At 35.9% G+C, this 13,358-nt stretch overlaps 1 protein-coding gene across 1 annotated transcript in view; it reads left to right on the forward strand.

The window, feature by feature from the left end:
* The first annotated feature begins 3,352 nt into the window (after positions 1–3,352).
* Positions 3,353–13,358, forward strand: part of fip1l1b (FIP1 like 1b (S. cerevisiae)) — a 10,725-nt gene continuing 719 nt past the window's right edge. The window contains exons 1-13 of the mRNA XM_016247723.1: positions 3,353–3,388; positions 3,535–3,628; positions 5,142–5,199; positions 5,806–5,908; positions 6,224–6,330; positions 8,140–8,204; positions 8,320–8,427; positions 8,508–8,659; positions 11,374–11,434; positions 11,603–11,654; positions 12,008–12,066; positions 12,228–12,408; positions 12,650–12,796. Coding sequence (XP_016103209.1) covers positions 3,356–3,388; positions 3,535–3,628; positions 5,142–5,199; positions 5,806–5,908; positions 6,224–6,330; positions 8,140–8,204; positions 8,320–8,427; positions 8,508–8,659; positions 11,374–11,434; positions 11,603–11,654; positions 12,008–12,066; positions 12,228–12,408; positions 12,650–12,796 — 1,220 coding nt within the window. The 5' untranslated portion in view covers positions 3,353–3,355. The remainder of the gene's footprint in view (positions 3,389–3,534; positions 3,629–5,141; positions 5,200–5,805; positions 5,909–6,223; positions 6,331–8,139; positions 8,205–8,319; positions 8,428–8,507; positions 8,660–11,373; positions 11,435–11,602; positions 11,655–12,007; positions 12,067–12,227; positions 12,409–12,649; positions 12,797–13,358) is intronic.

Below are 13,358 nucleotides of genomic sequence, written 5' to 3' on the forward strand. Positions count from 1 at the left end.
TTTAAATTTATTAAAAAAATATCTTGAAAAACAGTTGAGTTAATATCTGTTTCAAACTATAGTTGACCCTTGGCATAATGTATCCAGTGTGATTTTATTGTGTTCACTTTTTACCCAATAGCTATAGTTTGGAGGATAGAATACACATAAATATGCTAAATTATAAATGTTAGCTGCCTGAAACCAATGGGATTTCAACATCAAAACCTTCAAGCTCCTTAGCTATAAACCTTGTGACAACTTCCCATGTCTCCTCACAGCCTAAAGTTTTGTTTACTTATTTGCATACATTTGAAGATGGCCACAAAGGTCAGGTTATCACAGCCACAGAATGAGGTCTGAGGTTTTAATAGACCGGATGCCAAAGAGCTTGACGAGTCCACGTATCGTTTTCCATTAGGCACGAGTGCACATGGTTACTTCCTCTCATAAATAATTAGTTGGCTGCAATCTCCACTCAAAGAATGTTACATTTCAGTATGCAAGGGCTTTTGGACTATATGGCATGCTACTTGATGCATAGGGTTTTGCATGTTGATTCATGTCACCTTCATCAGGGTCTGGTAGTTATTAAAGAATATGGAATTTTTAACAGTGCGTAACAATCAGGTATGTTAGGTTGATCATCCTGACTTTGTTAAATTAGGTTGGATGTCTTTTTCCTCCTATGAAACATACTACTCATGATTCTTCTTTATTTATATTCAATTAAATTATTAATTGCAAGCAGCAAATTGTAAGCACCAAAAGTCATTTAACATAGTTTTTTCTAGTAAAACTTGCACACAGCAACCTTTTCTGGCCGTTGGGAGTCTTTTAAGGACACATTGGGCTAGATTGTATTCACAACAGGCGTTACGTATGTAATTAATTCACAATGAGAGGTTTCAGTTGGCTCACAGCAATGAATAAAACATGGGAAGGCAATCCCTAATCCCTCAATAACCTTAAACAAACTACAAAAAAAACTGTATTTTTACAGTTGTATTTTTTATTGATATCAATGGCAAATGCTGAATTACTAATACTTATAAACTGATGCAAACTATAGTGTAAAATATTATTTGTGGTTAAAATCACTGCTCAGATTTATCGCTGAATGAAGAGGTGTTTAAAATTGATGGCCCTTGTAACTAAAAATACTTCACTGTCCTTGATGTCTTCATTCTTGAAGCACATCCAGCCCCTGAGGCTTGGTTTAATTTCGGAATCCCCAGGGATGTTTGTCTATTGAAATTGTTAAAAAGAGCCATGATAGAGCTGCTAAGAACAAGTACATGCCTCTTTTTACCTTAACTCAGATCTTCTTAATTTCTTTCTGTGGCTGGGGAGTCTGATGGGTAAATGTGCCAGTAGGTGTACCATTTAAAATCCTGATTTGAGTAACTGTATATATCCCACATTCACAGAGTTCTCAAATATGTGGACACTTAAGTCACACTTGAAATGCATAAATGTCATTGAAATAGATAGGGTGAGCATACATCCTCTTTTTTTCCCCCAGACACATGTCCTGAGCAGGATTTCTAAACTGCCTAAAATGTCCTATAAGATTTGGCTTTGCCATGCTCTCTACAGTACCGTCTTCATACATTATGTATGCGTGTTTGCATTGCTTTGACCATTCTCTATACGTCTCACCTTTTCGCACACTACGATTGTTCGATTATGTATAATATCTGCACACTATTGGTTGAACTACCTTTCAGTCATTACATTCAGCATATTATGAAAACAATAGAAAAACAACGCTTAAACCCAAAAATTTTAGACAAGTTAGAAATTCCAGCCAGGACCTGTCCAGGAAAAAGAGGACGTAATAAATAATATTACATAAATAAATAAATCATATTAGAAAGAAAGATGGCACAACCCCAATTTTCCAAGTAAAATATTTTGCATAAAGAATTTTGATATGTTTAAATAAGGAAACAACAGATCCTAATCAAAAATATTTGGACACTTTCTGGTTATCAAACATTAGTGGATCATGTTCATAGTTAATGTGGTGAGTTACACCTGTGGTTTCTCTGCTAGGACACCTGTGTGAACTTGAGGAGAACTGACTTCATATATCACTGTAAATCACCCTGGAACAACTTGTTAATGTAATTGCAAAAATGGCTAATAAAAGTGGTTCTGAGAAAAACTCTAGCATTATTTGCTTGCAGAGGTCGCTTAATTTTATAAGCAAGTGTGGCCTAAGTATCCAAATACTTCTTGAGGCCATTGCATATGCTTACTTAATGAATAAGAAAGAGTATCTTTCTGTCCGTGTGCTTGGTCATCAAACACTCACAGTAATGCTAGCCTGCACACAGAGTTTCCTGTAACTGATCAAAGAGGTTAATGTGCACACACAGTGTTCATAGTGAGAGAGCAGTCACTGAGGGACGAAACAAACAACACAGGGATTAATGAAGTGTGCATTGTTTATGTTGAATAAGTATATATATATATATATATATATATATATATATATATATTAAGCCACAGAAGAACTGTTGTGCGTCTCCTAATAAAACACAATAGCTGTTGGACTTGAAGCAGCACTGCACAGACCGTTCTGTCACCATCAAAGTACAGTGAGAGGGATTAGACAGCATTTCAAATGTTTGTTTTGATGTCAAATAAGTCTTGCGGTTTTGCGCTTTTGTTAAAGCAGTGTTGCTGTTGTAAAGTTATACATCTACAGTTTAGGTAGTGCTGTGTTTTAAAGCAGGTTAGATTTTTTTCTTCTTCCTTATCACTCTGTATTTACAGGATTTCACTGTCCACTCTGTTCAAATGTGGATGAATGGCTACACATAGATGTGTGCACACACTGTCAGAACTGTGTGAGATCACTACCATCCTGGTTTTGTGGGGGTGGGTAGGGGTGTTAAATAATTTGTTTTGTTTTGTTGTTTTCCCCATAGGTTTTTAACATTCTAAAAGCTCTTTATTCCAAAGATACTACAAGCTAGTCAGTGTATTCAGCAGGTGTAATGTATTCTAAGTTGCTTCAGATGTATTGTAAGTACTGTTATGTACAACAATAAAACAGAGCATTGACATAAAAAAGGAAATTTACAAGTACTTTTAAAAGCAAGTACTTCTGTACTTTTACTTAAGTAAAAATCTGTCTTTACAACTTTTACTTGTAATGGAGTAATATTTGACCAGCGGTATCTGTACTTTCACTCATTTGAGTATAAGAAGAAAATAATAATAATAATAATAATAATCATCATACTCATAATAATAATAATAATGAAGAAGAAGAAGAAGAAGAAGTTAAAACTGTAAACTGTTTTCAAACCATATGTCCGACAAGTGAAAGACTTTTAATTTGTACACCCATGAACCGGAACTGATGTCCTCAAGTCTGCAAGAACATCCCACGGAGGTTGTAGGAAGTTTGGATTGCTCCGTAAACATCATTCAATAAGTTTGTTTTCTATATTCGTATGTGCGTTTGTGTTTTTTCCCACCGCAATATCTGTGCGCTCTTTCGGGGTTGACCGTGTCTTTGGCTTCTGGAGCGCCTTGTAGAGCCCAGAGGAGAAGATGTCTGCGGAGGAGACGGATAAATCCACCGCCGCTGATGCGAGTGCAGGAGACGAGGAGGAGGAATGGCTGTACGGGGGTCCGTGAGCGCCAAATCTATTCTGCTTTCCTTTATTTTGCTAATAAACACTAACAGCTCAGGAGAAATGCGCTTATTAATGTAACGTTACAGCACTATATATCGGTGTAATGAATAATGAATGGGCCTTTATCCTGCAGTGTTAGGAGTAACGTTAGGGGTGGGCGATACCACTTATTTTGTTTTCGATACGATACCGATATTTTTCAAGGCAGTATCGTCGATACCGATTCGATACTTCTGAACTAAACTTTTAAATTATGAAATTTATGAAATTATTTAATTACTAAGAGTAAAATTGGTAACACGCACTTAACTTTGTTTAAAATGCATTTTAACATTCAATACGCCTTAATTGTCACTTATTAGGTTATATTTTTGTTTACACATGGTTCAGATATGTTTTTTTGTTTACACATGATTCAAATCTATAAACACTACAGTTGAACTATGATCACTTTAGTAAAACCATGGTTCATTTTCATAAGAGACTGCCAGTGACAGGTTGTTGCACGCATAAAATGCAACCTTTTTATTCTGACAGTGTATGATTTCTATTAACATTACAGAATAGAACATGATCAATATTATCTTTCAACGTTCAATTTAAATAACTGTAATTGCACAAACTATGTAGGCTAAAATTTCAGTTTGTTTATTGTGAAATAACGCTGTCCTTCTGTCCTCTGATTAAGCATTGTTCAGGGCTGCCGTTACCAGAAGCTTTAATGCTTTCTTATGATACTTTAGGAAACGCAGCCCTGTTTGAATGCACGGTCAGAAGTGAGTGAACGCTGTCTGTGATTGATTAGTTCGGTCTTGCAACATTTGCATGTGTTCAGATGAGCAGGAAAATAGTTCTATTCTACACAATTACTCGCTAACGAAGGTTATTCGTCCAATTCAATGCATATTGTATGCATTATTATTTTTTTGTTAAATTAACAAAATCACTGGAAAATAAAACACACCTTAGTATTGATATTTTTTGTTTGAGTATCGATACTTTCGATACTCGCGTCAGTATCGATATATCGATACGCCCATCCCTAGTTAGGAGATTCCTGTCACTTCACCAAGTGTTTAAACTTCATGTCATATAAATATAAATGTTAATCTATAAATAGAATTTAAGATTCTCTGCGAATTCTGTATGATATTGTGATCTTCACTGCTTTGAGAATATGGCAGAATCGGTTCACTCATTCTTAATTCTATTTTGTTGTGTTTATTCGCTACTTTGAGAAATATCAGAAATAATTTGAGAAATTAAAAGAAGGGATTAAAAGAGAATTGATTCAATAAAATCTCAAATGGATTATATTGTGGAATGAATTTGTGATTCTTTTCAAGAATACTTTTCAAATGTTCTGTAATGCAAATATAAAATAACAATATTTTGTCATCGGCAGTATTTTGCGAGCAGCTCCTTTTAACAGATTTCTTAACAATAGAAATTGGGTACTCATAATCTGTTTGTCACCAATGCATAATGTATTTGTTACAGATGAAGGTGAAGGTGAAAGTAAAGAAACTGAAGAAGAAGAGGCCAAACTGACAGCAGCCATCAGGTGGGAAGTGACGTTTTTACTGTTAGTGGTGTAGACCCCCAGATATGATGACACTTGTACAACGGACCTGAAGCTTAAAATTTAAAAGGCATCTATATAGTTTCTTGTATAAAGACCACAATTATACTAGCATTTATAGTATGTTAAAATATTATTTTGAAGATGCTTAGTTTCATTTTTTCTGTTAGTTGTACCGCAGATGTATTTATTTATTCACTCGTTTACTTATTTTAATCAAATTGTATTTTTTATTTATCTTTTTATTTAAATCAAATTTTATTTATGAATATTAAACATATTTATTTATTTTTCTCTAAACATTTAAGGTGAAATAATGAATAAAAGTTCCCAAATAAAAGATTACCGAATGACCACACACACTGCTATGTTGCTTCCTAATGTTTTCACTGAATAATATTTTGTAGTTGATTTTATGTCATAGACTGTTAGATTGCAAAACCCACGTTTACTTAAGGAACATTACATAGTATTTTTATAGCATGTCCTGTAAACCTGCCAATACTAAGGTTTGCCTCTTTAAGTTGACTAAGGAGTTCATCTGCATTTGTTTTCATCATTCTTATGGTGATCCATCTGTGGCTACAGTGCGACCTCTGCTCCTCCTGATACCGAGGAGGACACCGCGACCACCAACAACAACAACACCACCACCACCACCACCACTACTGGAAATGGTGTGGCCAGTCAGGTAACAAACAAAACCACTGTTGCAGCCCCATTCAGTTTGGATGGAGTTGATGTAAGGTCAGCTTCGATTGCTGTTTTGCTTAATGTAAATATCAATATTACACCTGTACATTACACTGCAATGATGTGTGTCAGTTTTGCGTGGCAAAAGCTGCAGATTAATTTCTTTGAGTTTTTAATGGCTTAGTTGAGTGCTTTTCTGTTCTTTTTTTCTCTCTATGCGTCTTGTAATTAAACATAAGTAAATTTTAGCTCAAGTTGCCCATCTGTTACATGTATGTTGATTAATTAAAGATACTCTTTTTGTTTGTCTTAGGAGGAAGCACCTGGAGAAGATGAAGACAGTGAGAGCGATAGCGATGATGACGATGATGATGTCCGCGTCACCATTGGAGATATCAAAACAGGAGCACCACAGTACACGTAAGCGGCCAGTGACTGTGCTCCCATCCTGGAGATTGCAAGGTTCACACTAGGGGTTGAACGACTTCTGATTTTTTTTAAATCGACTAGTCACTGATGACGTCATTAATGAACAAATAAGTCTGGAGCTGTGACAAACACCTTGTGCACAGCTATGGCATATGACACAGCGCTGCCCACACGGCTGTTGCTCCTATAACAGCTTTTTTATCAGTTCTTTTGTCTTTGGGTCGTTATATTTCTCACAGATTTCTGCTTTATCAGATACAGATAAAGTAGCACAGTAAAGATTACAGTCATATGAGTGCATTAGTGAGAGCGATTGCGTGTGTGAATTAATTCTTCCTGACAGGGTCTCTCTACTAGTAGTGAAGCTGTGGGATTTAGTTATTAAGAAATATATGCTTGAACTTTTCAGTTTCTAAGCTATTTTATTGAGAAATCACAGAAGAGTGTTGACAATACATTTCTGCGCTAAATGATTATGTGCGTGCGATGTACGCGCTACTGTCTGTAGCCTATGTGTGTGCTTTACAGTGCAGCAGCACATTAGATTAGAACGGCGATTAACGTACCTGTACAATAAGCTGTTTAAAACGTGCATTCTCCCGTTCAATTTCGAGCATCCAGTAATATAATCACACATCTTGTGGAGCGCTTTCAGAGTATGCATTTATTTGTCATTTGAACTGTTTGGAAATGAGTGTAAATGTGGAAGTCCTTCAAAGATTTCTTATCCTGTTGCGCCCTCTATTGGACCAGCGACTAGTCGACATCAAGCTTAAAGTGTCATGGCAGAGCATTGTAGTCATGGCAGAGCATTGTAGTCGATTAGTTGGTGCAACCCCTAGTTCACACAGGGTGGTTGATAGATAATCTGACACTGCCTGCAACTCAAGGTGGTAGAAGTGGACTTTACTTGTTGATGATGGACAAAAAACAAAACAGCGGATTGTTCTGTTTTAACTCACTTGTATCATGTACTTTAAAGAGAGTTCACCCAAAAATTTAAATGCAGTCATCATTTACTCACTCCTATTTTGTTCCAAATCCATAACACCCTGGGTAATCTTCGAAACACAAAATAAGATATTTGTAATGAAAGCTGAGATGTTTCTGTCCCTCCATAATCAGGAACCGATTTTAATTTAGGTTTTTATTTACATATAAACACACACACAGAGCGAATCTCATATGGTAAACATGAAAGCTTGTGCATTTGAGTGTCCGTATTTACCATATGCGGACATATGCTTTATGTATGTCGATCAATGTTTATATGTAAATAAAAGCCTAGATTCAACCTGTTCATCCCATCATAAAGTAATCCTATCTCTTCACAAGATTAAACTGCTCGATTCATATGGATTAATTTTATAATGCCTGTATGACCTTTTGGGATCTTCTTTTGGAGCTTTCGAACCTAGAAGGTTTAATTAAAAATAAATATATTAATTTGTTTTTTGAAAATTAACCAAAGCCTTATGGGTTTGTAACAAGATGAGGGATGAGTTTTATTTGTATCCCTTTTATGCTTTGACTTTCTAAATATCATTGGCAGTACTGGAATTATGGCATCCTCCAAGTGTACTTAATTAGTGATTTGGAGAGAAAATGAATGAATAAAAAACACATTTTAAATAATTGCACTTCAAGACACAGTCATTTGTGTTGTAGTATGGGGCCTTATTCTGTATTTTTTATTTTTGTACTTTGTTGTTATTTTGATACCTATCTATAACTGTCTGTAATAGTCTATAACTGAAATGGACTGTAGAACTGGTATATTTATGACGTTTTATTGTGCAGGGCATATGGGGGAACTCCAGTGAATCTGAACATAAAGTCAGCTGGCAGCAGAGCATATGGAGCAGGTGAGTGAATCCATGTGTCTCACAAAATACATCAGTTGACAGTTTGCTTACAGATGCATTTTTATACAAAGCAACATTTTCAGCTCCTGACATAATTTAAGTGTGTATTCAATAGGTAGCAAAGTGAAAGGCATAGACCTCGAAGCTCCAGGCAGCATCAATGGAGTTCCAGTCTTGGAAGTGGACATGGAGTCCTTTGAGGAGAAACCATGGAGGAAGCCAGGTGTGTATTAATTTAGGAACCAGCGTGATGGCCCTTTTTGTGGCATCTGCATATTGTTTAGCATATGCGTGTGTTTACAGGTGCGGACTTGTCTGACTATTTTAACTATGGTTTTAATGAGGACACGTGGAAAGCATACTGTGAAAAGCAGAAGAGGTTACGCATGGGCCTCGACATTCACAACATTGGATCCACCACCAGCAAGATCTCAGTAAGCATAATCAGCTGTTACTAGAGATGGAAATGATAAAAAATGTAACAATACTGCTTATGATTCCACTAATCTGGTTCCTTTGATCTGATTTGTAATGTTTGGAAAACAATTATTTTGCATGAATTTCTCTCAGATCATTTCATAACTTTTTATAGTTTAATAATTTAAAATGTAAATGATTTCTGTGATGGCAAAGCTGACTTTTCAGCAGCCATTACTCCAGTTTTCGTGGAGATCAAAATTAGAAAACTTCAGAAATTTCTTTCTGAAATGTTGTTAATCTTCACTCAAAATTTGAAGGAATATTAGCTGTAGGTATATCACTGATTTACTAATATGTTTTACAAAATATCCAAAGCATAAAAAAAATATATATATATTTTGTGGAGAAATCAGTGATCAAAATTGGAGAACAGTAAGCACTGTAGCACGGGAGGGTTACAGTTGTCAGAAATTAGTAGGAAGTGTAGAGGCCCTTGCTTTGAATAACTTCAGCACAGGATATAGTTTGGTAACTCTAGTAGGTTTCTTAGACATAACTTTGTCGCCAAGGATTTTCAGTCGGGTTTAGATCAGGACTTTGTGCTGGCCATTTCATTATTTCAGTGTTCTCAGCTTCAAGGAACTGCTTTACCCGTTTTGCAGTCTGACAGGAGTATTGTCTTGCATGAAAATTGCTGGCTGATTGGGAGATGCTTGCAGGGAATGTTGCCGCAGGAGGTTCTGATAAACGTTTGCATTCAGTCTGCCATGTAGCTGTATAAGAGGCCCAACTCCTGCTGCAGAAACCATTCCCCAAACCATGACACTTCCTCCACCTTTCACTGACTTCTTTACGCACTTGGGCTTCAGTCTTTCCCCAGTTTGACACCGAACAAAATGTTTCCCATCAGACCCAAAGAAATTAAACTTGCTCTCATCACTAAAGTGAACTTTAGACCAGTTCTCCTCTCTCCATACAACATGTTCCTCAGCAAAGTCTCATGCTTCTTGAACATTTGTCTTACGTGAATGACCAGCCTTTTGGGGGGACTTGAATGAGTTAGTGTCATTGTAAAGATGTAGTATTTGAGAAATCACAGATTTGGAATGACCAGCTTCTCTTGCAGTGGCTGAAAGGATCATCCCTTTGGCCTTCATCTGGACTACCTCCTGTCGCAGGGTTTCAGTCACCTTGCAATCTCAGTGAAAATTAGAGGAATGCTGCCAGTTAAATAGGGTTTGTCATATACAGTGGCATGCGAAAGTTTGGGAACCCCTTGCAGAATCTGTGAAAATGTGAATAATTTTAACAAAATAAGAATTTTTTTTATTTATTATTGTCCTGAGTAAGATATTTTACATAAAAGATGTTTACATATAGTCCACAAGACAAAAAAATAGCTGGAATTATTAAAATGACCCCATTCAAAAGTTTGGGAACCCTTGGTTCTTAATACTGTGTGTGGTTACCTGGATGATCTATGACGTTTTTTGTTTTGTGGACTATATGTAAACATCTTTTATGTAAAATATCTTACTCGGGACAGTACTAAATAAAAAATAACATGCATTCTGTATGATCTCTCTTATTTTGTTAAAATTATTCACTAAGAGAGATCATACAAAATGCTTGTTATTTTTTATTTATTACTGTCCTGAGTAAGATATTTTACATAAAAGATGTTTACATATAGTCCACAAAACAAAAAACGTCATAGATCATCCAGGTAACCACACACAGTATTAAGAACCAAGGGTTCCCAAACTTTTGAATGGGGTCATTTTAATAATTCCAGCTATTTTTTTGTCTTGTGGACTATATGTAAACATCTTTTATGTAAAATATCTTACTCGGGACAGTACTAAATAAAAAATAACATGCATTCTGTATGATCTCTCTTATTTTGTTAAAATTATTCACATTTTCACAGATTCTGCAAGGGGTTCCCAAACTTTTGCATGCCACTGTATATGCATAGGATATACACAAGGAATACACAGTAGTACACAATATACATATGAAATATACACTTTATACACTGTCTCACTATATGAGTTATGTCTCTCTTAACGGTAAAGTGAATAGCATATACTGTACACCATGTTCCACAGCATTGATCGGCTGTCCGCTACTGATGTCAAATTTTCATGTGCACGCAGCACACACTCCACAGTTAATCATGAATTCAAGATCAAAGCCTGAGTTGACAGAGAAAGTAAAATATCTTACTCGGGACAGTACTAAATAAAAAATAACAGGCATTTTGCATGATCGCTCTTATTTTGTTAAAATTATTCACATTTTCACAGATTCTGCAAGGGGTTCCCAAACTTTCGCATGCCACTGTAATTAAGGAAATTAGCACCAGGTGCCAGATTAATATTATTAACTTGGAGGTATCTGTAAGTGTTCTCTAATTTTGAGTTCTTTTTCAAATATCTAATATAAGTTTTTTTTATACTGTGCTTCAGAATACAATTAATTTATGAAATATGCTTAAAAAAAACTCTACTCCTGTTAGGATAACTTCAAATAGGACTAAGCAGTGACCTCGAAATTTAGTAAATTTTTATGTTGTTCTCTAATTTTGATCTCCACTCTGTGGACACACACAGTTTAAATCCATTAAGAATGTATGAAAGAATCACTTGCAACACCACTGACACTGGCTTCTCATAGCATTTTTTACTTTTTGTTTGGTAAGATTTTTATGTATTTGTCATATTCTGTGCAGTTATGGAAATAATTTTTAATTTCTTTCTTATCTTTAATTTTTTTAACAGGGATTCCCATCACTGTTCCTCCACCCAGTAAGTCGAGTGCACAATAAAATAACAAACATAGCAAAAGTAACTTATGATAAAGCTCTTAATTTTTTCCAAAGCACTTGTCTACTGAAATTTCAAACTTTATGACTGATTGTGAATAAATTATGAACAATTCCTGTATTTTTTACTATGTTTCTGTTTGTGTTGTAGATTTCCCCCCTCCCACTGGAGGACCTCCTCCTTCACTTATTAATATAGACAAGTAGGTGTAGCTTCTGTACACAACTGATACTTTTATTAACATTAGTGTACAAAAAAAATTATTTTATTCAAGGATGCATTAAATTGATCAAAATGACAAAACAATGGCTGACAAAATGAGTAATGGCTGCTGAAAATTCAGCTTTGCTGACTCGGGAACAAATTAAATTTTTAATTAAATGTATAAATGTTTTAATTCTAATAATATATATGTTTATATAATAACATAATTATTTATTTTTAGGGTTCTGTATTTAGATTTAAATACATGCCATTTTTGAAGTGTAATTTTCAGTGTTAGCATTTAAAATTTGCACTTTAACACTTCATTAATTGCCTGTGTGCTGTATTTAGCAGTGGGCACCCGGGAGGATATGATGGACGTCCTGTTGCTCCATACCCTTTTCCTACAGGTAAGTGTGGGACTATCTCCCCAGTCTATTCTACACATCTGAAAAACTAATTTAATTTATATCTCAGTACAGGTCACAAGTACTTAAATCTATTCCAGGCTTTATTAACCTCAATTAAGAATCATGCGCATTGGGGATTGTTCTTATGGTTTCATTTTCAGGTGGGTTTCCGCCACCCATGCAAGGAGCTGTTAACCCCTGGCCTGGTTTGATGGACAACCCGAAGCAGTGGGACTACTACGCTCGGCGAGACAAAGAGAGGGAAAAAGAGCGAGAGAGGGACAGGCCGAGGGAACGTGGCCATGAGAGAGACCATAGTCCCTCCTCTGTGGTTTTTAACAGGTGAAAGATGCCAACCCACTCATTCACTACACAGATGTACTCTTATTTTTTTTTTTTTTGAAAGTGTAGAATTGTTGATAAACTGACAACTTTAGATGTTAAGTTGCATTCTTATTGTGCATGATTCATCATTAAATGTTATTCCAAAGGGGGATAAACTCTCTCAAAGTTTAAATTATTTGTCCTAGTTTCTCTGGTTCTATTTTTAAGCTTTTAATTGATTAAACTTGCTCTTTTGCAGTGATGAAGAACGGTATCGTTCTTACCGTGACTACGGAGACAGAGGGTATGAGAGGCATCGGGAGCGATCGAGCCGTGAGAAGGAGGAGCGTCATAGGGAAAGGAGGCACAGAGAGAAAGAGGAAGGGAGGCACAAGTCATCACGGAGGTAACATACAAATGTCAGAAATTAACGAAGGCTTGGGGCAAAAACGCCACCAAAATGAATAAAAATCCCCCCCACCCAAATTTTGAGATGTACTTACAACACATGAGATAGTTAAGCAATATCACACAAGAAAGACTGTTGCACATCTCCGGAGGCACAGCAGTAATTTGTTACTGAATTAAAGGGATAGTTCACCAAAAAATGAAACTATGGAAGTCAATGGCTGTTTGGTTACACATATTCAAAGTATCTACTTTTGTGTTCAGCAGAAGAACGAAATTCATAAAGGTTTGGAAGAGCAAAAGTGAGTAAATGGTGACAGAATTGTCATTTTTATGTGAACTATCCGATGCGCACTTCAGAATCTCGCTGGAAGTAGTAGGTCATCCGGGAGCCCTCTGTTTTATAAATACTATAAATTTGGACATACTACTCTTTTTACATATTTCTTTTTTACCCACTATATATAGTAGGGATGTATGCAATTTCGGATGCAGCCATTGACTTGCCGCCACCAACTGGCAGTTGTAGTTTCATATTTAATCCCCCCCCCCCCCCCCCC

This window comes from Sinocyclocheilus grahami, unplaced genomic scaffold, assembly GCF_001515645.1.
Source record: "Sinocyclocheilus grahami isolate Dianchi unplaced genomic scaffold, SAMN03320097.WGS_v1.1 scaffold852.1, whole genome shotgun sequence".
Lineage (NCBI taxonomy): Eukaryota > Metazoa > Chordata > Actinopteri > Cypriniformes > Cyprinidae > Sinocyclocheilus > Sinocyclocheilus grahami.